Source organism: Dendrobates tinctorius, unplaced genomic scaffold, assembly GCF_039654945.1.
Source record: "Dendrobates tinctorius isolate UK_male_01 unplaced genomic scaffold, ASM3965494v1 ptg000201l, whole genome shotgun sequence".
Classification (NCBI taxonomy): Eukaryota; Metazoa; Chordata; class Amphibia; order Anura; family Dendrobatidae; genus Dendrobates; species Dendrobates tinctorius.
The window spans coordinates 2737768-2762667 of NW_027361868.1; the positions used below are offsets into that span (position 1 = coordinate 2737768).

Sequence of the window (24900 nt, forward strand, 5' to 3'; positions counted from 1 at the left end):
AAGCCTTGAATTTTCCCACAGGTTACAGCTAGTGACTGAAGGTCCTGATAGGGGGGACACTTTGGGATCTTCTTATTGCCAAGGAACCCTACCAATCAGTAGGGAATGTCAAAATGAGCACCAAAAAAAAACCACCTGTCCTCGCATTATGTACAGACCCGTATTCAGCAGCGAGAAGCGTCCCCGCTCGCTTTGGCTCCTGATCAAAGTGTCCCGGTATGCAAAGACGAATGGCTCGCTTGTGACGAGGGGCCCGGGGCCGCCTCTCAGACAATACAGTACATTGATTTTAAATTAAAAAGTAACTGTGATGTTCTACATGAGGGGTGACAAGAGTAACAAAGTGGTCTTCACTTAATGTTATTACAAACAACTCCAGCGCCGAGCCTCCAGGAATCTCGCGTTTCACAAGGGTCTGAGTGCTCTAATCTGACTGATCAATATTCTAGATATCTCAATGCAGCCGAGCAGATAATCAATTCTTGCTAGAATTACTCAGCCGAGGCGAGGCGCTTGCTCCTGTAAGGCAGGTCCCGGAGTTCACTTGGCCCAGGTTTATTAATATATGTTTTTTTTTTTCGTGTTTTTTTTTAATGCTGTTTCTTGATAAATGATGCTGCTCCAGACATTTGATATAGGAGCAACTAGGATGGTAACTCCCCTTTAATGCTTACCCCCTTAATGACCCATGGACATATACTTTCAGCTCTGAGGGCTGTATGGTGCTGTTCCATAGTTAGGGGGCTTCTTAAAAGATTACCCTTTAGAGGGTTATTTCCAAAAGCACAATCTATACCCTCTCCATTGGATAAAGGGATGATTTTCTGATCACTCCAGAGGGGTGGGTTCGCCTCCTAGAGTCCCCCAGCGATTTTGAGATTGGGACTCTAGAATAGCGCAGATAGGCGCATGCGCGACCTCCGTTCCTTTCACTGTTAATGGGACTGTAAAAAAACAAATGAACGGAGCAGAGACCGGGCATGTGCACCTATTCTCCATCCAGACGGGGCTGCAGAGCCTGGCTCTTGGGGTTCGGTAGTCCTGATCTTTGAAATTCACTTCAACATAAACTGTAGAAAAGGCAAGTAAACCATACAACAACCCATGCAATACAGTTTCTAGAGTTGTCAGAAACCATTTTCACACACCCTGTTGGGAAATCCAGTTAATGGAGGGGTCTGATGTGTTTGCTAGAGTGAAGAGCTGAAAGTCTCTTTGGAAGACCCAGCAACACATGAGCTGCACAGGCCATTAAATTCAATGATAACTACGTAATACAAACATTATCCTGCGGGGGCACTGTAGGGGCAACAGATCACTTGCTGACAGATTCCCAGAAGTGATCACAGCTGGTCTCAGGTTTCACCAGCGGTGGGACATCTTGTGGTCTGTTTGGGGGCTTTTTTTTTTTTTTTTTTTTGGCAAAAAGGATTTTGGCAAAAAGGAGAACACCATAAACATGGAAATTACTGATTAGCAGATCAGATAAAAAAAGAAAATCAATGGCCATCTTTTCTGTCTATTTCAATGTGGTGGGTGTATATGTGTGTGTGTGTGTGTGTGTGTGTGTGTGTATGTATGTATGTATGTATATATATGTATATATATATATATATATATATATATAATAATATTATTATTATTATTATTATTATTATTATTATTATTATACTATCGGAGGACAGAGCATGAAAAAATTGAGAACTTTTGGACTTTTCTCATGTGATGATCTCTATTGAGCGGGCCGGATGCGATGCTCTGGCCTCGGATCAGCCGCCATTACTCAGAACTTTCTTAATGGGATGTATTGTTCTATTTAAGACAATTAAATCAGAAGTTGGGTGAAAAAATGGCTATAAAATAATGTGGTGTCCTTAAAATAATTACCATTTCAGCGTGCGCCCCTGGGTGAAGGGCAAGTAACATGAAGCTCCTGTGTGCCAGCTTTTTCCAGACTAACAGAACATCATTTAAAAAAAAAAAAGATCAGACACCGAGCTCTCAGAATGTATAATATCATCAATGAGTATCCAGGGAAAAATGGATATTTTAAGAGAAAACTCAAATGTTTTCAATTAGAAAGTTCACTTTTCAAGACTCCCTATAGTGGTGGACTCGTTAATATCCCCCAATCTTAAGCTGATCTTGAGGGCTCCTCCTGCTGAAACCCTTTGCGATCACCTATATTTGGCAGCAAGGTTTATCTTTTTAAAGAGGTGGTGCTAAAGCTGATTAATAAAGCTATCCGGGATCTAGGTGTATTTTGGTAAACCTGCTTTACTGTACAGGAAGTTAGGATTTGCTGCTTTTTCTTGGTCTTTTGACATGTTTGCACCTTTTTTTGTGTAGAATACCCCACAACCTTCTCAATAATCTTTAAGTTGTAGCATGTTCGTCTTCAATTGTGCAAAAAAAAATATATATTTAACTCTACCAGGGTACTGTAGTACATTTGGCCAAAATTTTGCGACATTTCGAAAAATCTGAGATGATGAATTGGCAAAAACATTGGATAATTAACCTCTTAACTTACAATGACACATGTACATCAGTGCTGAAGAGATAAACTCCCTCCACAAAGGGGATATGCCAGTTGGGTTACATAGCCGGGATCTGTGTCTAGCAGCAGCCAGAGATGATCTCTGATTGCTGCTTTCAATCATTTACATGCTGCTGTCAACCTCTCATGTAATGGTTGCTGGTCACAACACAATTGTGGGCACCGATGGGTTACAGTAGCAGCCAGGGTCCTTCTGTAGACCCTCATTGATGCGATCTTGGACACACTGTTGTACTGCTATACCATAGTATTGCAGTGTATAGCATTAGCAATTGGACATCCACAGGTCCATGTCTCCAAAGGATTCTAAAAAAAAAATAAAGTAAAAAATTTACAAAACCTAAAAGTAGCAGACCCCCACCAATCATACATTTTTCACTCATCCTGTATATAAGTTGTACATAGAGTTGTGCTCAAAAGTTTACATACCCTGGAAGAATTTTTGCTTTATTTCAGAAAATATGAATGATAACACCAAAACTTTTTCTCCACTCAAGGTTAGTGGTTGGGTGAAGCCATTTATTGTCAAACTACTGATCAGAAGTTCACATACCCCATTTCTTAATACCGCGTATTGCCTCTCTAACTTCAATGACAGCTTGAAGTCTTTTGTGGTTGTTGTGGATGAGGTTCTTTATTTTCTCAGATGGTAAAGCTGCCCACTCTTCTTGGCAAAAAGCCTCCAGTTCCTGTAAATTCCTGGGCTGTCTAGCATGAACTGTGCGCGTGAGATCTCCCTAGAGTGGCTCAATGATATTGAGGTCAGGAGACTGAGATGGCCACTTCAGAACCTTCACTTTGCTGTTGCCAATGACAGGTCGACTTGCCCTTGTATTTTGGATCGTTGTCATGTTGGAACGTCCAAGTACGTCCCATGCGCAGCTTCTGGGCTGATGAGTACAAATTTGCCTCCAGTATTTGCTGATAACGTGCTGCATTCATCTTTCCTTCAACTTTGACCTCGTTTCCTGTGCCTTTGTAGCTCACACATCTCCAAAACATCAGCGATCCACCTCTGTGCTTTACAGTAGGAATGGTGTTCCTTTCATCATAGCTCTTGTTGGCCTCTCTCCAAATGGTAACGTTTATGGTTGTGGCTAAAACGTTCAATTTTGGTCTCATCAGTCCAAATTACCTTGTTCCAGAAGTTTTAAAGCTTGTCTCTGTGCTATTCTGCGTATTGTAGGTGAGATACTTTCTGGCATTTGTGCAGTAATGGCTTTCTTCTGGCGACTCGACCATGCAGCCCATTTTTCTTCAGGTGCCTCCTTATTGTGCATCTTGAAACAGGCAAACCACTAGTTTTCAGAGAGTCCATTATTTCAGCTGATGTTATTTGTGGGTTTTTCTTTGCATCCCGAGCAATTTTCCTGGCAGTTGTGGATCAATTTTTTGTTGGTCTACCTGACCGTGGTTTTGTTTTTACAGAGCCCCTGATTTTCCATTTGTTAATCACAGTTTGAACGCTGCTGACTGGCATCATCAATTCCTTGGATATCTTTTTGTATCCCTTTCCTGTTTTATACAGTTAAGCTACCTTTTCCTGTAGATCCGTTGACAATTCTTTTGCTTTCCCCATGACTCGCAATCCAGAAACGTCAGTGGCTGGATGAAAGATGCAAGAGACTGTCTGGATCCCAGAAACTCACTCATCTTTTATGCACACTCACTGATTACAAGCAAACAGGTCACAGGTGAGGATGTTACCTTTTGGTAGCCAGTCAAACCCATTTGTGTCAACTTCTGTGCATGTTATCAGGCCAAAATCATCAGGGTATGTGAACTTTTGATCAGGGTCATTTGGATGTTTTGGGTTGTCATTATGATTTAAAAAGAGAAAACACAGTAGTTTGACAATAAATGGCTTCACCCAACCACTAACCATGAGTGGAGAAAAAGTTTTGATGTTATCATTCATATTATATCTATAAAAAAAGGCCAAGAAAGCAGCATTTCTGCCGGGGTATGTAAACTTTTGAGCACAACTTGTAGCATTGGTGAGATATTCCCATAACTCACAGCCGCAGTACAAGGACATACTGGCTCTAGAGTTGATGCTTCCTTGTATCTACATACATAGGGCAACCTTGGGCATGACCCTCAAAATTGGGATCCCCCTTAAAAACGTAATTGTCATTTCCAGCCTTGAAAAGATTTTTGTTGCAAACTTCTCGCACCTTATAAAAGGAGAAAAAAAAAAATCTGGGTGATGGAGTGCGGTGCTTATAGCAATTAGCCATAATTGTGTTTTCTATTGCTTACCATAGAAAATGATTTTCTTTTTGCATATTACCTTTACAATAAATGGCTGCGAGCATTTCCTGTAATAAACGTCGCGCTGACACAGGAGGGCATTAGTAACCAATTGATAACCCACAAACAGTATTGTCATCCCTGCCTACAATTAATCTGGGCTATTTACCTGTCACGAGCCTCGGGCTTTTGATTTTTTTTTAATTTTTATAATTTTTTTTTCTCATGGAGGTAGGAAGATTGCCAGATCTTAAAATTAAAAAGCATTCCTTTGATATTATTCATTCCCGTCAGAATTTATGGCGGTGGGTTTATACGCTGAGCACTTGTCAACAAACATAATTATGTTTCGATATAAACAAGATTGGTGGCGGCATTACGCGGCCCGTCTTCGCCGACAAGCTCCTGATGTGAGCCCGGATTATAGAGGACATATATTCTGGTTGGCGGTTTTTCCCCCCACTCTTTGTTAACAGTTTTGTTTGTTAATTACTTTCAGACAAACGAGTGTCCATTTAGGATCCTTGTTTATGGGAGACATCAAACGGAGAAGAAAGGCCGCCCCGCTCCCGGGACCGACAGCGTCTGGTGAGGCATCTTTGTGGTCATTGATGTGTTAAAGTAGAGCGTCACAGGCTATTGTCATACAGGTTATTAGGTCTTTAACTTAACTTATATTTCCTGTTCTTTAAGGAAGACTTTCATCAGCGTCATTATCTACTTAAATGTAATTACAATGACTGACATCTCTATATACAGTAGAAAATCAGGATCCATCATTCACAATAGGGGATGTCACAGCTCACCTCCTCCCCCTCCTGTACAATGACTGATATCACCTGTATATACAGTAGATAACACAGCATCCACCATTCACAATAGGTGATGTTACAGCTCACCTGCTCCTACACCTGTACAATGACTGATGACACCTCTATATACAGTCGACAAAATATGACTCACCACTTACAATAGGTGGTCACAGCTCACCTCCTCCCCCTCATGTACAATGACTGATATCATCTCTATATACAGCATATAATCAGGATCCACCATTCACAATACGTGATGTCACAGCTCACCTTTTCCTTCTGTACAATGACTGACACCTCTATATACAGTAGATAATACGGGATCCACCATTTACAATACATGATGTCACAGCTCACCTCTTCTTCCTGCACAATGAGTGATAACATCTGTATATACAGTAGATAGCACAGGATCCATCATTCACAATGTGATGTCACAGCTCACCTCTTCCTTCTGTACAATGACTGACACCTCTATATACAGTAGATAATATGGGATCCACCATTTACAATAGATGATGTCACAGCTCACCTCTTCCTCCTGCACAATGAGTGATAACATCTGTATTTTCAGTAGATAGCACAGGATCCATCATTCACAATGTGATGTTACAGCTCACCTCCTCCTCCACTGTACAATGACTGATGACACCTCTACTGTATATACAGTAGAAAATCAGGATCCACCATTCACAATAGATGTCACAGCTCACTTCCTCCCCATCCTGTACAATGACTGATATCACTTCTATATACAGTACAAAATCAGGATCCACCATTCACAATAGGTGATGTCACAGCTCACCTCCTCCTCCTGTACATTGAGTAATAACACCTCTCTATTCAGTAAGTGACACAAAATTCATCATCCACCATATGTGATATCGCAGCTCACCTCCTCCACCTGTGATTGATGACACCTCTATATACAGTAGATAACACAGGGGCCATCATTCACAATAGGTGATGCCACAGCTCACCTCCTCCTCCTGTACAATGACTGATATCACCTCTATATACAGTAGATAACACAGGATCCACCAATCACAATAGGGGATGTCACAGCTCACCTCCTCCTGTACGATGACTAATAAGACCTCTCTATACAGTAGATAACACAGAATTCATCATCCACCATATGTGATATCACAGCTCACCTCCTCCCATCACGCACAATGATTCTTGTCCAGACTAGAGCATGCTCAGGTAATGCATCTGTACTAATAATCAGGGTCAGAATCAGTCTGTTGCTGCTAATGTCCATGAACCCAACAGGACATAGGAGTCTGATATTAGGCCTAGTGGCCGGTGTGAAAATTGCAAGATTTTATTTTTTTATTATAGGTCTACAAAATTATATATAGGAAAAAAAAAGTAACGTAAAACTACACGGGAGGCGTTGCCACCTTTTGAACAAATGTCTGAACCTATGCAATGTGATGGGGTTTTGTCTAGGGCGCAACGTCGGGAGTTTAGAAGGCGTAATAAGCTGTGTTTTTTCTGTGGAGACGCCTCTCATACTATTTCTGTCTGCCCTAAATGAGAGAAACGTTTTGCTCACACATTTGCTGTGGGCAGTGTACAACCTAAGTTTCTTTGGGCTATTACTCTGATCTGCTCCTTGTCCACATTTTCCACTAAGGCTTTTGTGGATTCAGGAGCAGCGTTGAATCTGATGGATTTGGACTTTGCTAAACGTTGTGGTTTGTCCATGACGCCTCTGCAGACACCTATTTCTTTGAGGGGTATTGATGCTGCTCCTTTGGTGGAGAATAAACCTCAGTTTTGGACCCAGGTGACAATGCGAGTTGCCCCAGACCATCAAGAAAATTGTACATTTTTGGTGCTGCATAAATTGCATGATACTATTGTTCTGGGTTTTCCTTGGTTGCAAACTCATAATCCAGTTTTGGATTGGAAATCTGGGTCTGTGGTGAGTTGGGGTTGTCAGTGTGTTCTTAGGGACGCTCCTGTTTTCTCCACCTCTCCTCAGTCTCATGATATTCCTGATTATCTAGCCGATTTTTCTGGTGTATTTAGTGAGAGTATGTCTGCGTCTTTGCCTCCTCATAGGAGTTATGACTGTGCAATTGAGTTGATGCCTGGGTGTAAATTTCCCAAGGGTCGGCTTTTCAACTTATCAGTACCCGAACATGATGCTATGCGGTCCTATATTGAGGAGTCGTTGGAGAAGGGTCATATTAGACCATCCTCGTCACCGTTAGGCGCTGGGGTTTTTTTTTTTGTGGCCAAGAAAGATGGTTCATTGAGACCGTTGTATTGATTACGTTCCCTTAACAAGATGACCGTTAAATATCAGTACCCGTTACCTCTGATGTCTGATTTATTCTCCAGAGTTAAGAGTGCCAGCTGGTTTACTAAGCTTGACCTCAGGGGGGCGTATAATCTTATTCGCATCAAGCACGGGGATGAATGGAAGACGGCGTTTAATACTCCGGAGGGACATTTTGAGTACCTGGTGATGCCTTTTGGGCTCACTAATGCCCCTTCTGTCTTCCAGTCCTTTATGAATGATATTTTTCGAGACTTTGTAGATAAGTTTTTGATCATCTATCTGGATGATATTTTGATCTTTTCTAGTGATTGGGATTCTCATGTGGAACACGTCCGGACTGTGTTCCGGATTTTGAGAGAGAATTCCCTGTTTGTTAAGGGATCGAAATGCCTCTTTGGTGTACAGAGGATTTCATTTTTGGGATTTATCTTGTCTCCATCGACTATTGAAATGGACCCTGCCAAGGTACAGGCCATTTATGATTGAGTTCACCCTACTTCTTTGAAGGCCCTCCAGAAGTTTTTGGGTTTTGCTAATTTCTATCGTAAATTTATAGGTAATTTTTCTGGTATTGTCAAACCACTGACTGATCTGACCAAGAAGGGAGCTGATGTGCTCAATTGGTCTCCTGAGGCTGTCTCAGCATTTCAGGAGCTTAAGTAGAGATTTACTTCAGCTCCAGTTTTACAGCAACCTGATGTCTCACTTCCATTTCAGGTGGAGGTAGATGCTTCTGAGATTGGTGTAGGAGCTGTTTTGTCCCAAAAAGACCCTGTGACTTCTAAGATGAATCCCTGTGCCTTCTTTTCTCGAAAGTTCTCCCCATCTGAACGCAACTATGACGTGGGGAATCGGGAATTGTTGGCCATGAAGTGGGCATTTGAGGAGTGGAGACATTGGTTGGAGGGAGCTAGACATCAAGTTGTGGTCCTCACTGATCACAAGAATTTGATTTAACGGGAGTCAGCCAAACGCTTGAATCCTAGACAGGCTAGGTGTGCCTTGTTTTTCACGCGTTTTAATTTTGTGGTCTCTTTTCTTCCGGGCACTAAGAATGTTAAGGCAGATGCCCTTTCTAGGAGTTTCCTTGCCGATTCTCTTAGTGTGACCGAGCCTACTACCATCCTAGGTGAGGGGGTAGTTTTTTCTGCCATTTAACCCGAATTGAGACGCGTCCTGGAGAAATTTCAGGAGGATAAACCTGAGCGTTGCCCTATGGGAAAATTATATGTTCCTGACCAGTGGAGAAAGAGAGTGATGTCTGAAATTCATTGCTCCGCATTGGCTGGTCATCCGGGTATTTTTGGTACCAGAGATTTGGTGAGTCGGTCCTTTTGGTGGCCTGCCTTATCTCGTGACGTCAGGAAGTTTGTACAGTCCTGTGGGACTTGTTCTCGGTCTAAACCCTGTTCTCGTTCTAGTGGGTTGCTGATGCCCTTGCCGGTGCCCAAGAGGCCATGGACTCATATCTCAATGGATTTTATTTCTGATCTTCCTGTCTCTCAGAGAATGACTGTTATCTGGGTGATTTGTGATAGATTTTCGAAGATGGTCCATCTTGTACCACTCCCAAAGTTGCCATCTTCCGATGAGTTGGTGCCCTTGTTTTTACAACAGGTGGTTCGGTTACATGGGATTCCTGAGAATATTGTGTCCGACAGAGGAGTCCAGTTTGTTTCCAGATTCTGGAAAGCCTTTTGTTCCAATCTGGGAATTCAGTTATCCTTCTCCTCCGCGTTTCATCCCCAGACCAATGGACAGACTGAGAGAACAAACCAGACCTTGGAGTCTTATTTGAGATGTTTGATATCTGCTGATCTGGATGATTGGGTCTCATTTTTGCCCTTGGCCGAATTCGCACTGAACAATAGAGCTAGTTCTGCCACTTTGATGTCACCCTTTTTCTGTGATTTTGGGTTTCATCCTCGATTCTCTTCAGGGCAAGTGTAATCTTCGTCCTGCCCAGGTGTGGACACTGTGGTTAAGAGAATGCAGCAGATATGGGACCAAGTAGTGGATAAGTTGTCACTCGCTCAGGAAAAGGCCCAGCGATTTTCCAACCGGCATAGGACCATTGGTCCCCGGTTTAAAGTGGGTGATATGGTTTGGTTGTCATATTCCTATGAAGGTTGCATCTCCAAAATTTAAGCCAAGATTTATTGGTCCTTATAAGATTTTGGAAATTCTTAATCCTGTTTTATTTCGATTAGCTCTTCCAGTTACGTTCAAGATCCATAACGTATTTCACAAATCTCTGTTGAAGAGGTTTGTTGAGCCAGTGGTTCCTATGGCAGCACCTCCTGACCCAGTGTTGGTTGAAGGCAATGTGGAATATGAGGTAGAGAAAATATTGGATTCTCATTTGGTTAGACGGAGACTCCAGTATTTGGTCAAATGGAAGGGATATGGTCAGGAGGATAATTCTTGGGTCTCTGCCTCCGATATTCATGCCAATAGATTGGTTCGTGCTTTTCACCGGGCCCATACTGATCGGCCTGGTGGCGTGGATGAGGGTTCGGTGACCCCTCCTCAAGGGGGGTGAGTTCATTCTCTGGTTCACCACTTGTGAGTTCTCCTTCCAGACTCCCTCTGGTGGTAACAGGAGGTAGAGAGGCTGATTTGATTGGTGGAGATCTGCCACCTGAGAATGAGGATGACGATTGGATCTCAGGAGTCTCAGATTGGATTTAAGACAGCCGACGCCCTATTCAGTTACTGGTGATTCCTTCTGGCTTGTCAGCTCTTGGTTTTCAGCTCTGTTCCAGTCATCTAAAGCTAAGTTTTTCTGCTAATGTTCACACTTGATTTTTTTGGTCTATTCAGTTTTTTGGTGTGGTCATCCTGCCCCTGCTGGTGGCTGTGCTGAATTTCCACTGTTATTATCAGTATTTTGCCAATTGGCTTTTTGTCCCTTACTAGTTCGGTCTCTTTTTGCTCTGTCTCAGAATATTTCAGAGTGCTGATATAGTGGGAGAAGTCTAGTGACTTCAGGGTTAATTTTGCTATCAGAAGTGTTGGACATGATTTTTGTAGGGCTTTTTGCAGGTTGCAGACAGTGTCTTTCCTTTCCTGTCTAGTTAGTTTGGGCCCCATCATTTGCTCGGCCTATTTTCCTACATGTGTTTGTGCCTTCATCTTGTTTCACCGTCAGTACATGTTTGGGGGCTGTCTATTCCTTTGGGGTCTGCTCTGGGGCAGTTAGTTTTCCCTTTTCTTGCTTTAGGCTTATTGAGTCCACCGGCCGTGACGAATCGTCTAGGAACAACGTAGGCACGCTCCACAGCTACTGCTAGTTGTGTGGTAAGATCAGGGATCTGCAATCTGCATAGATACCAACCTCTCTGGTTTTCTGTGACTTAGCTTGTTTTGTTTTTTTTCTCCTCGGTGACCCATTCATAACAGACTGCACCAGCAGAATAGAGAGTGTAGCTTTGGAGTATAATACAGGAGGTAACTCAGGATCAGTAATGTAATATATGTACACAGTGACTGCACCAGCAGAATACTGAGTGCAGCTCTGAAGTATAATACAGGATGTAACTCAGGATCAGTAATGTAATGTATGTACACAGTGACTGCACCAGCAGAATAGTGAGTGCAGCTCTGGAGTATAATACAGGATGTAACTCAGGATCAGTAATGTATGTACACAGTGACTGCACCAGCAGAATAGTGAGTGCAGCTCTGGAGTATAATGCAGGATGTAACTCAGGATCAGTAATGTATTGTATGTACACAGTGACTGCACCAGCAGAATAGTGAGTGCAGCTCTGGAGTATAATGCAGGATGTAACTCAGGATCAGTAATGTATTGTATGTACACAGTGACTGCACCAGCAGAATAGTGAGTGCAGCTCTGGAGTATAATACAGGATGTAACTCAGGATCAGTAATGTAATGTATGTACACAGTGACTGCACCAGCAGAATAGTGAGCACAGCTCTGGAGTATAATACCGATGTAACTCAGGATCAGTAATGTAATGTACATATACAGTGACTGCACCAGCAGAATAGTGAGTGCAGCTCTGGCGAATAATACAGGATGTAACTCAGGATCAGTAATGTAATGTATGTACACAGTCCAGCAGAATAGTGAGTGCAGCTCTGGAGTATAATACAGGATGTAACTCAGGATCAGTAATGTACACACAGTGACTGCACCAGCAGAATAGTGAGTGCAGCTCTGGGGTATAAGTAAGGAGGTAACTCAGGATCAGTAATGTAATGTAATGTACACAGTGACTGCACCAGCAGAATATTGAGTGCAGCTCTGGAGAATAGTACAGGATGTAACTCAGGATCAGAAATGTAATGTATGCACACAGTGACTGCACCAGCAGAATAGTGAGCACAGCTCTGGGGTATAATACGGATGTAACTCAGGATCAGTAATGTAATGTATGTACACAGTGACTGCACCAGCAGAATAGTGAGTGCAGCTCTGGAGTATAATACAGGATGTAACTCAGGATCAGTAATGTATGTACACAGTGACTGCACCAGCAGAATAGTGAGTGCAGCTCTGGGGTATAATACAGGATGTAACTCGGGATCTGTAATGTAATGTATGTACACAGTGACTGCACCAGCAGAATAGTGAGTGCAGCTCTGGGGTATAATACAGGATGTAACTCGGGATCTGTAATGTAATGTATGTACACAGTGACTACACCAGCAGAATAGTGAGTGCAGCTCTGGGGTATAATACAGGATGTAACTCAGGATCAGTAATGTAATGTATGTACACAGTGACTGCACCAGCAGAATAGTGACTGCAGCTCTGGAGTATAATACAGGATGTAACTCAGGATCAGTAATGTATGTACACAGTGACTGCACCAGCAGAATAGTGAGTGCAGCTCTGGGGTATAATACAGGATGTAACTCGGGATCTGTAATGTAATGTATGTACACAGTGACTACACCAGCAGAATAGTGAGTGCAGCTCTGGGGTATAATACAGGATGTAACTCAGGATCAGTAATGTAATGTATGTACACAGTGACTGCACCAGCAGAATAGTGAGTGCAGCTCTGGGGTATAATACAGGATGTAACTCAGGATCAGTAATGTAATATATGTACACAGTGACTGCACCAGCAGAATAGTGAGTGCAGCTCTGGAGTATAATACAGGATGTAACTCAGGATCAGTAATGTAATGTATGTACACAGTGACTGCACCAGCAGAATAGTGAGTGCAGCTCTGGGGTATAATACAGGATGTAACTGAGGATCAGTAATGTAATGTATGTACACGGTGACTGCACCAGCAGAATAGTGAGTGCAGCTCTGGAGTGTAATACAGGATGTAACTCAGGATCAGTAATGTAATGTATGTACACAGTGACTGCACCAGCAGAATAGTGAGTGCGGCTCTGCGGTATAATACAGGATGTAACTCAGGATCAGTAATGTAATGTACACAGTGACTGCACCAGCAGAATAGTGAGTGCAGCTCTGGAGTATAATACAGGATGTAACTCAGGATCAGTAATGTAACGTATGTACACAGTGACTGCACCAGCAGAATAGTGAGAGCGGCTCTGCCGTATAATACAGGATGTAACTCAGGATCAGTAATGTAATGTATGTACACAGTGACTGCACCAGCAGAATAGTGAGTGCAGCTCTGGGGTATAATACGGGATGTAACTCAGGAACAGTAATGTATGTTCACAGTGACTGCACCAGCAGAATATTGAGTGCAGCTCTGGCGAATAATACAGGATGTAACTCAGGATCAGACTGCGTTGAGTAACTTTAGGAAGGATCAGAATTACCTCCTTGATGAACCATGTGTCATATTCTAGTTGTTTTGCGGTCTGCCTGGTGTTGTACTTGGGGGAGGGTTAAAAACATTTGTAAAATGTTATTAAGGTGCATTTCCAAGGCGCTGATGCCGTTTGTGTTTTTCTGCCATAAATATCATTTTTGGGATTTGAATAGAAATGATAGTGATTAGGAAGCTGTGACATCTCCTTCCATAGACGATAATGACGAGGTGCATAGTATGGCGTCCGAGAGCCACTGGATGTGTAAAACACTTAATCTACTCCCAAATAACACGTCTTATTAAGATGCCGCCATCCCAGCGCACGAGGCGGATTTAATACACTCCTTACCTAGATATTAAATTCTGCCTGTCACCGGTCTGTAATAGAGGTTTAAGGTCTTTAATTCCCTGTTAGAGGCTTTTTGTGAAGCACAGGGCGACTGCCTCCGAGTAAATCACTTGCTCCCTCGTCCTTTACATGTTTTGTTTACAGTGCAGTTTTGAGATGTTCCTATGAAGTAATATTGTCCCCTGAAGTTGTAAGGATGTTGTGCAAGGTCACAGCCCGCGGTACCTAATATCAGCCTTCTTGGGGGAACTTTCTGTAATACCGCCTGACCATCAGTAATCGTGGCAATAAGTACGATGTCCATAATGTTAAGATCATTAAAAGGGTATTCCTATTGCTAAGATCCTGTCCCAATATGTAGTAGGTGTGATGAGAATAATAATATTAGCAAATACCTCCAATTAGAAATGTAGTATAGTTCTTCTGATTCACTATGTGCAGGCATTGCAGGACTTTAGGTATCCATGGCTACGACTACTGATAGTGACGGCTAGTTGCTAGTGGTCGTAACCAAGGATAGAAATCATGCATCAGAAAAACTATGCTACATTTGTATTTGGAGGCATTTGCTAATATTATTATTATTATTATTATTATTATTATTATTTACACCTGCTACATATTGGGATCGGATCTTTGAGATGGGAATACACCTTAAAGGGGTTTTCCCACATACAAAAGTTGAATTTAGTCACTAGATGTTAGAATAAGGCTGGGTTCACACGTAGCGGAACTCTCGCGGAAATTACTGCCAGAGTTCCAGAATTCCATTCCGCGGGAAAATCGCATTTTAAATTCCCGCGATTTTCCCACGGAAAAACTAGCATTTTGCAAGCATAATTAGCTTGCAAAATGCTAGCGTTTTCCAAGCGATCTGTAGCATCGCTTGGAGAACAGATTGACAGGTTGGTCACACTCGTCAAACATATTGTTTGACAAGTGTGACCAACTTTTTACTACTGAGGCCGCCTATGCAGCATCAGTAGTAAAAAGATAAAATGTAAAAAATAATAAAAAAAAAATAAAAAATGGTGTTATTCTTACCTTTCGAAGTCCCGCGCAGCCTTCCCGCCTCTCTCCACACTCCCGTTCCCAGTAATCCTTTGCGAAAATGCCCGCGATGATGTAAGTTCTCGCGACGTCTCACGGTAAATCGCAATGACGTCGCGCGAATGTCCGTGAGACTTCGCGATCCCGCGAGAACGGACGCCATCGCGGGCATTTTCGCTTAGGATTACTGGGAACGGGAGCGAGGAGAGAGGCGGGAAGGCTGCGCGGGACGTCGGAAGGTGAGAATAACAATATTTTTTTTTTAAAATTCTATTTTTTACAGGGATATGGTACCCAAAGCCCGGAGGACAGTCTCCTCTCCTCCGGACCGTGGGTACCATCCGCAATTGTTCTGCTTACTTTTCGCATGGTGGGCACAGCCACATGCGGGAAGTAAGCGGAACAATGCATTCCTATGGGTGCGGGATCGCCGCGATTCTGCTAAATTAATGAGCATGCTGCGTTTTTTGCCACGAAGCGATTCCGCTGCGGTAAAAACCGCAGCATTAGCACAGCATTGCGGAATCCCATAGGAATGCATGGGATGCTTATTTTTCGCGTTTTCACGGCAAAATCGCACGGTTAACCGCCGCGGAAACGCAAAAATAATGCCACGTGTGAACTCAGCCTAATAAGTTTCACAATTGGATGCGTTGAAAAAAAATGTTCCTGTGCTGAGATAATCTTATAAACGTGTCCCTGCTGTGAACTGTGTAATGGTCGTGTCTGACCATACAGGAACACGGTCTGATCGTACCACAGCTCCTGAGCATGGGGGGAGAAAGAAAAACTATACACACATTACAGCAGGGCATCGCTAATGATTCTTTTTTTGAAGTAAAACATTGCTTAAAAACAGGCAGGGAAATGTTTTATCTCACAAAAAGAATCAGCTGTGATCCCATGCTGTAATGTTTGTACATTTTATATCCCACCCGCCCAGAAGATGTGGTATGATCAGCCCAGTAAGTGATGCATCGATGGAATCAGTTTCTATGTCCTCTCCATTATGGCAAAACTGACAGTCTCTTTTAGGATCAGCAAAGAATTTTTCATTTTGGACACTTTAAGGAGTATTCACATTTTTATAAATTATCACTTGTCCAGTGACACAGATGTTGATTTAGGTTGCTTGATCCCCCTCTTATCAATTCTATAGGGTGGTTGTCCCTGTTTTTCCTTGGCTGCAAGACCACAGCAGGAGTTAAGTGTCCCTTACACAGTAGATATCGGTCATTTATGAAGCAGCTATGTCTCCTGTACACAGAGAGAGACTCCGCCATACTCCTCTGGCATCAGCTCACGTAACCAAAAACAAAAGGCTCCACAGTCTGAAATCCGACATGCTGGATCCTTATCTTCCTTGGCATTTGTCAGAAGTGTCAGGAGGCCTCCTTACATACCAGACTTCTGGCTGAGTGCACAGATATGAGCAGGTTCGGTTTACATTGGTCTAAAGTGTATGGGTGCCTTAAGTGAAATGGACCAAGCGGCTGTAGATGAGCCTTGCCGCTCCAATCTAAGGTTATGGCCCTAAAAATACAGCATAGTATGGAGCAGCGGGCTGATCGGTGGGGATCTTGGATCGACACCGATCGCCAGAATCAGGGACTTGTGCCTCTGTTTCTCCTAGAGCCAGGAGGAGTCGAATGGAGCGGACGGTCACCGATGAGCCCCACTGATCCTCCTTTCGTCCATGGCCCAGAAGATGTATAGATATCCAGGCATCTAACAATTATCATCCATCCCATAGAAGGGATGTTCTGGCTCCGCTCACTTCTGCACGGGAAAGAAGAGCAATGGCACAACGTCTGCTGGGCAGGACCGCTGCACACAATCCCTACCGATCGCTCACTAGACTCGTCAGATGTACATAACCTCACCAGCCGCCCTCACCTCCCGACGCGGAACTGAGCGGAGTCGCAACAATCGTTTTTTGAATTGTTTTGATTTGTGGGGGGTTAAAGAAAAACAAAAACGGTATTTTTATAAATGTATTTCTTGTCCAGACACCAATCACAGATGAGATCCCCCGTGGCCACGACTTGGACCAGGCACCTACTGAGATCTTTATCCTATTAAATTGACCACTGAGGGAAACCTGAGAAGCGTCTTCGGGTTAAGAACACTTTCACGCTTCTCGGTAATGTACACGCCAAGGGATCTGATAAATGACCGCTCCATGTAGTCAAGGCTACAGGTACATTTTAATTTGATCAGCGTGGAAAAGAAAAAAAAAATAAAACCCAGAGAAGGGGTTGTTACTCGGAGCCTGCCTATCCCATAAAACCTTCACACGGCTCTATAAGACGCTCTGCCCGAGCCGCTTCATCTTTGCACTCAGAGCAAAGCCATAACACCAGTCTATTAAGAGCAAGGAAAAGCAATCAGCTAATGTTTGTGAGACATTGTGCATAAGTTAATCAGGGTATTCTCCAAAGAGTTAAGAGGTTCTCTGCAACACTTACTAAATTGACTTTTTAAGACTCCGCGTAAGCGAAGATTTCTGCACCGCCGTGTGCCGCGCCGCACAGTTTTTCCAGATTGCAAAAACCTTTGATGCCTGTCAAGATGAAAGCAAAATGTTAAAATGGAAGTCCGCATCCAATGCTTCACTTACCAATTAGTAAGTTACATTATCTGCAGCTCGCAGAGGTTTACACAGAGGAGCCCACGGTTGTAGGAATAAGGGGCTCTCGCCTCCTGGTTTGCTCCCTTGAGGGTGGTCCCAGTGTATAACAGAAGGGATCTTGGCTGCTTAGCCGGATAGATGCCATGGTCAATAGAGATCAATAGTAATCTTGACAGAGGGAGGGTTCTCCTTCTGTCAGTCCATCGATGCCCTTGCATTTTGAACACAGACGAGAAATGGAGCTGCGCGATCTCGCGCGATCAGCGATGGACAGCGGGGGAGCCGGTCGGAGGTAAGTATCACACATAGCGATATCGCTGCTGCGTCACCAAATCGGTGATGCTTTAGCGATATTGTTAGCGATAGCGCTATGTGTAAAACCCCCTTAAGAGTTACTGTGGCAGCAGGGGGCCTGACACAGATTTCCCACGTCTGCCATACCATCATTCATTTAAGTCTAAAAAAAAAAAAATAGTTTTTAAAAATGGAGACATTGAAAACAAGAGGGTCACACACATAAAAAGCCTTTACCTAGGAATAGGTAATGCAATTTTTGTTCCTGCTTATAAAGGTTTTATCCACTTCTGCCTGACCCTTTCTTAATATCTCCACTTTGCAGTAACAGTGGTATACTTATGTCCCTGCGGTCAAGTAAAATCAACCCTATCATCTGACCACTGCAGCCAATCAGCGGCTTCTGAACGGCTGCAGCCTTCCCCAATCAGTTCAGAGCAGTGCTATTAAGAATTGATTGATAATTAGTGATGAGCGCGTATACTCGTTGCTCGGGTGTCCTCCGAGTATTTTGGCGTGCTCGGAGATTTAGTTTCTGTCGACGCAGATGCATGATTTGCGGCTGCTAGACAGCCTGAATACATGTGGAGATTCCCTAACAAACAGGCATTCCTCACATGTATTCAGGCTGTCTAGCAGATGCAAATCATGCAGCTGCGTCGACAGAAACTAAATCTCCGAGCACGCCAAAATACTCGGAGGACACCCGAGCAACGAGTCTACTCGCTCATCACTATTGATAATGCCTTTAATGTTTTTTCAATGATCAAAAACATAGAAAACAACACACTGTATTTGATACAGATGTAAAAGCAACGACCAGCGGAATACGGTTTATATGTTATTTATGCCTCTTATTGAATAAGTACACATCTCAACAATGGCAGACTTTATTTTATTTTTTCCCCTCCACATACCCCCTCCAAAAAAAAAGCTCACATGGTGATGGAAAAATAAAAAAGTTTTAAATGGAATCTGTCACCCTATTTTTCGAGTATCAGCTGCCGGCACCGCCATCAGGGGCTTATCTACAGCATTCTGTAATGCTGTAGATAAGCCTCCAATGTAACCTGAAAGATAAGAAAAAAGAGTTAGATTATACTCACCGGCGGTCCGGTTTTGGTCCGATGGGTGTTGCGGTCTGGCGCCTCCCATCTTCTAACGGTGACGTCCTCTTCTTTGCTGCCTGTCGTGGCTCTTGCGCAGGCGCACTGCTCTGCCCTGTTGAGGGCAGAGCAGAGTCCTGCAGTGCACAGGTGCCGGGAGAGGTTCCAGGGCCTGCACACTGCAGTATTCTGTTCTGCCCTCAGCTGGGCAGAGCAGTGCGCCTGCACAAGAGCCACGACAGGCAGCAACGAAGAGGACGTCACCGTTAGAAGATGGGAGGCGCCAGACCGCAACACCCATCGGACCAAAACTGGACCGCCGGTGAGTATAATCTAACTCTTTTTTTCTTATCTTTCAGGTTACATCGGGGGCTTATCTACAGCATTACAGAATGCATTACAGAATGCTGTAGATAAGCGCCTGATGGCGGTGCCGACAGCTGATACTCGAAAAATAGGGTGACAGATTCCATTTAAGTTATTTAAAAAAAATCCTGTTTTTTAAAGGGTTAAATTGCTCATACTTTTATTAGATGTGTCTTTCCAGAAATTCTATTTGAAGGCATTGTCACGTAAAATAATAACTGAATGGGAGGAGACACAGATTAGATATTAGAAAAAACTTTTGACAGAGTGATCAATGAGTGGAACACGCTGCCACGAGAGGTGGTGAGTTCTCCTTCAATAGAAGTCTTCAAACAGAGGCTGGACAGACATCTGTCTGGGATGATTTAGTGAATCCTGCTTTGAGCAGGGGGTTGGACCTGATGGCCCAGGAGGTCCCTTCCAACTCTACCATTCTATGATTCTATAATAATAAAAAAGTTGTAATCTCACAAGATACTTTTCTCTCCTTACTCATTCCGACCTTTTCCCCATCTATCAGTATTCTTTGTACTTCTGGTTTTGTTTGGTCAAACATTTAACCACTGCAGCCAGTCATTTTCTGCAGCAGTCGCATGTCCGCCCTAACAAACCAGGAGATCAGTGGGAAAGGTGACCACTTCAGGCAATCACTGCCCGCAGCGGTGATCAACACGTTGACTGTAGCAGTTCATGATCTGGAAGATGAATGGTGGACTAGGGAAGTAGTAAACTGATGATAAAGGGGTCAGTAAGATGAGTATTTACTGTGTTTATTATGTTATACTATTTTGATCAACTTTTTAAAAAAACATTGAAAACTATTTATCGTCTTGACAGTCCCTTACATTCAGACCGGTTACGGTGGGGTTAACGGTAGACGAACGTATTGTATAATTCCTCTTCTTTTACAGGACTCTCTGCTCTAACGGGCCCAAACCCAACATTGGTAGCCGGCGTTATGTTTTTTAATAAATATTTACAAACCCAATTACAGAGCAGAGCTGCGCTCGCCGTGTTAGGACGGAGGAGTCGCTCTGTTATTGGATAAACATTTATTAATTGTGACAAGAACACCCAATTTATTTCAGCTCTCGCGCTTATTTACTGCTCTTTCACCTCTGTATTTTGTATTGAAAAAGTAAAATGAATATTGATAGAGCTGCTTATTGATTTCTAAATTTATAGTTTCAGCCTTGAGTCAAAGTCACATTCCCTACCGGTCCTGTTACATCACTGGTGCAGTCGGAGGACTATAAGGGTGAAAAGCAGATCAGTGGGGAGGGGGGGTGGGGGATTGAACATCACTGGATTAACCATTCCCTTTACCCTTTGGGCACCAAGAGAGGACTAGAGAATAATGTATTTATTCTAAAGTTGGCCATGTTGAGTTTAACACACGGAGGTAACTTTAGTTCCTACACACTGGCTTCGAGGCAATCTACACACCTTGCCGTAGGAAATCTTAGCTGCGTTTCTTTGCAGAACTTGAGTGCTAGGTTCATATGCGAGGTTAATTTGTTTTTATTAATTGGAAAATGAAAAAAAAAATATTGTAACTGTTTATTAGTGGAACAACATATCATTACTAATTACGAGTAAGCACCCCCCCTCCCCCCATGGATTTCCAAAACAGATGTCACGTTGCTCGGTAGAACAATTGAAACCCATAGACGTTGGCCAGAAAATTCCATCTTATAGTCCTCGTGTGCCGGTTACGGTTACAGATAGACATATAGCATGTCTGGCCAAAAACCTTATGGTCGGCCATAAGCGTACTCATTAATTGGATGTTCATTCCATTATTTTTCACTGGTTGGTCACTATCTAGATATGCATGGCTGCATGTTATAACTAGTGAGCATTTCACAATACTGGTCTAGAAAAGACCTAAGCCAATTATATCAGACATATAATCATATAACGTTAGAGTTGGAAGGGACCTCCAGGGTCATCGTGTCAAACCCTCTGTTCAATGCATGAGTTACTAAACCATCTCAGACAGATGTCTGTCCAGCCTCTGTTTGAAGACTTCCATTACAGGAGAACTCACCACCTCTCGTGGCAGCCTGTTCTACTCATTGATCATCCTAACTGTCAAAAAGTCTTTTCTAATATCTGATCTGTATCTTCTCCCTTTAAGTTTCATCCCATTGCTTCTCGTGTTTCCATGTGTAAATGAGAATAATGATGATCCCTCTACACTGTGACATCCCTTCAGATATTTGTAGACAGTTAAGTTTCCTCTTAGCCTTCTTTTTTGCAAGCTAAGCATTCCGAAGTCATTTAACTGTTCCTCGTAGGACATATTTTGCGGTCTGCTCACCATCCTGGTAGCTCTTCTCTGAACTTGCTTCAGTTTTTCAATGTCTTTTTTCTCTTAATACATCCTAGAACTATGTTTGCCTTTTTCGCTGCTGCATCACACTGATGACTTCCAAGGGTGGACATAACATTGTTGCAACCTGTGTAGGGGCCCAGTAGGTAAGGCAGCCCATTTTTATCTCCAGAGCAGATGGACTTGTGCATTATGATGAGCTATTCAACTCCAAAGAGCTAAAGGGGTAGGGGGATGGGGCCGGCTTTTTTCTGTCTGTGTCCACCAGTGCTGATCTATTAGTATACCCAACGTGGGGTTGTTTAGTTCTTTTACTCCCATTCTGTAGATGTCATTTTTGCCCAGATGTAGAATCTTGCATTTCTCACTGTTAAATACCTATTGTTGAAGCTTCTCTAGATCCTTCTGAATCATTTCTCTGTCGTCTTTAGTGTTAGCTATCCCTCTTAGATTTCCATAGTCTGCAAATTTGATTAGTTTACCTTTAGTTCCCTTATCTAGTTCATTTATAAAAATGCTGAATACTGGGGCCAGGACAGTGTCTTGTGGTACCCCTCTTGAAACACTCTTCCGATTGGAAGTGCAACCATTTATTACCACTCTTTGAGTATGATCACTGAACCCACCTAACCGTAGACTTGTCAATCCCATACTTGGTAATTTTTTCAATAAGTATAGTATGGGCTAAGCTATTGGATATTTACTGTCAGCTCAAATTCATCATATATTTTATTATATACACACATATAAAACAAAGAAACGAGCAGGAGCATAAGTTGACATATGTGCGTCGTGTAGAAGCACGTTCACACTGTGGCCATTTCACAGACAAAACCCAAGAAAAAACTAAATAAGCATATACCCTGTAGTAAGTATAGTAATAGTACATATAAATCACACAGAATTCTTAGTTAACACTATTTTGAACAATAAAGCATAAAAGCCATTCCACCCCGACAAGGTGACCCAATTGGGATGGTCAATGTCAATGGGGGCAGAGCAGGATACTAACCCAACTGTTCAGACTCTTTCCCATGGGAAGCTTTATTGATGAAATGCCTAGCTCAGAAAGGGGTAGCCATGTACCCTATATTATTTACATATACTTTTACTATTTACTTATTATAGGGTATATGCACTTTTTTTTTCTTGGGTTTTGTCAGTGAAATGGCCACAGTGTGAACATGCTTTTACATTTGCCAACTGATACTCCGGCTCATTTCTTTGGTTCTGCTGTAGTTTCTTGTACTTTGTACAAACAGGTGTTGGGTTCTCCTTTTCTGAGCTGGGCATTTCATCTATGTATTTTCCGATCGGGCGGGTGTCTGAACAGTCTGGCTCACATTAGTCCGAGCAACAAGCGGCATGACTTTGTCGTGTTGAAAAACTGATCCTGAAACACACAGGAGAAATGGCTGTACCACGGGTTACCCCAACAAATCATTGTAACACTGGGCAGTTAGTACACCTGGAATAAAAACTAGAGGGGTCTGACTACCGTACACCGAGCAGTTAGTACACCTGGAATAAAAACTAGAGGGGTCTGACTACCGTACACCGAGCGGTTAGTACACCTAGAATAAAGACTATAGGGGTCTGACTACCATACACCGAGCGGTTAGAACACCTGGAATAAAGACTAGAGGGGTCTGACTACCGTACACCGAGCAGTTAGTACACCTAGAATAAAGACTAGAGGGGTCTGCCTACCATACACCGAGCGGTTAGAACACCTGGAATAAAGACTAGAGGGGTCTGACTACCGTACACCGAGCGGTTAGAACACCTGGAATATAGACTAGAGGGGTCTGACTACCGTACACCGAGCGGTTAGAACACCTGGAATATAGACTAGAGGGGTCTGACTACCGTACACCGAGCAGTTAGTACACCTAGAATAAAGACTAGAGGGGTCTGCCTACCATACACCGAGCGGTTAGAACACCTGGAATAAAGACTAGAGGGGTCTGCCTACCGTACACCGAGCGGTTAGAACACCTGGAATAAAGACTAGAGGGGTCTGACTACCGTACACCGAGCGGTTAGTACACCTAGAATAAAGACTAGAGGGGTCTGCCTACCATACACCGAGCGGTTAGATCACCTGGAATAAAGACTAGAGGGGTCTGCCTACCGTACACCGAGCGGTTAGAACACCTGGAATAAAGACTAGAGGGGTCTGACTACCGTACACCGAGCGGTTAGAACACCTGGAATAAAGACTAGAGGGGTCTGACTACCATACACCGAGCGGTTAGAAGACCTGGAATAAAGACTAGAGGGGTCTGCCTACCGTACACCGAGCAGTTAGTACACCTGGAATAAAGACTAGAGGGGTCTGACTACCGTACACCGAGCGGTTAGTACACCTAGAATAAAGACTAGAGGGGTCTGACTACCATACACCGAGCGGTTAGAAGACCTGGAATAAAGACTAGAGGGGTCTGCCTACCGTACACCGAGCAATTAGTACACCTGGAATAAAGACTAGAGGGGTCTGACTACCGTACACCGAGCGGGTAGTACACCTGGAATAAAGACTAGAGGGGTCTGCCTACTGTACACCGAGCGGTTAGAACACCTGGAATAAAGACTAGAGGGGTCTGACTACCGTACACCGAGCAGTTAGTACACCTGGAATAAAGACTAGAGGGGTCTGCCTACCATACACCGAGGGGTTAGAACACCTGGAATAAAGACTAGAGGGGTCTGACTATCGTACAACGAGCGGTTAGTACACCTGGAATAAAGACTAGCGGGGTCTGCCTACCATACACTGAGTGGTTAGAACACCTGGAATAAAGACTAGAGGGGTCTGACTATCGTACAACGAGCGGCTAGTACACCTGGAATAAAGACTAGAGGGGTCTGACTATCGTACAACGAGCGGCTAGTACACCTGGAATAAAGACTAAAGGGGTCTGCCTACCGTACACCTGAGCGGTTAGTACACCTGGAATAAAGACTAGCGGGGTCTGCCTACCATACACCGAGCGGTTAGAACACCTGGAATAAAGACTAGTGCGGTCTGACTATCGTACAACGAGCGGTTAGTACACCTGGAATAAAG

At 43.3% G+C, this 24900-nt stretch overlaps 1 protein-coding gene across 3 annotated transcripts in view; it reads left to right on the top strand.

Moving 5' to 3' along the window:
• Positions 1-24900, top strand: part of GPATCH2 (G-patch domain containing 2) — a 157565-nt gene that overhangs the window by 114639 nt on the left and 18026 nt on the right. For 2 of the 3 annotated variants that reach the window (XM_073553340.1, XM_073553341.1), the window contains exon 9: positions 5313-5401. The exons of the other annotated variant lie outside the window; for it this stretch is intronic. In XM_073553340.1, coding sequence (XP_073409441.1) covers positions 5313-5401 — 89 coding nt within the window. The remainder of the gene's footprint in view (positions 1-5312; positions 5402-24900) is intronic. 3 annotated transcript variants of the gene reach the window in all.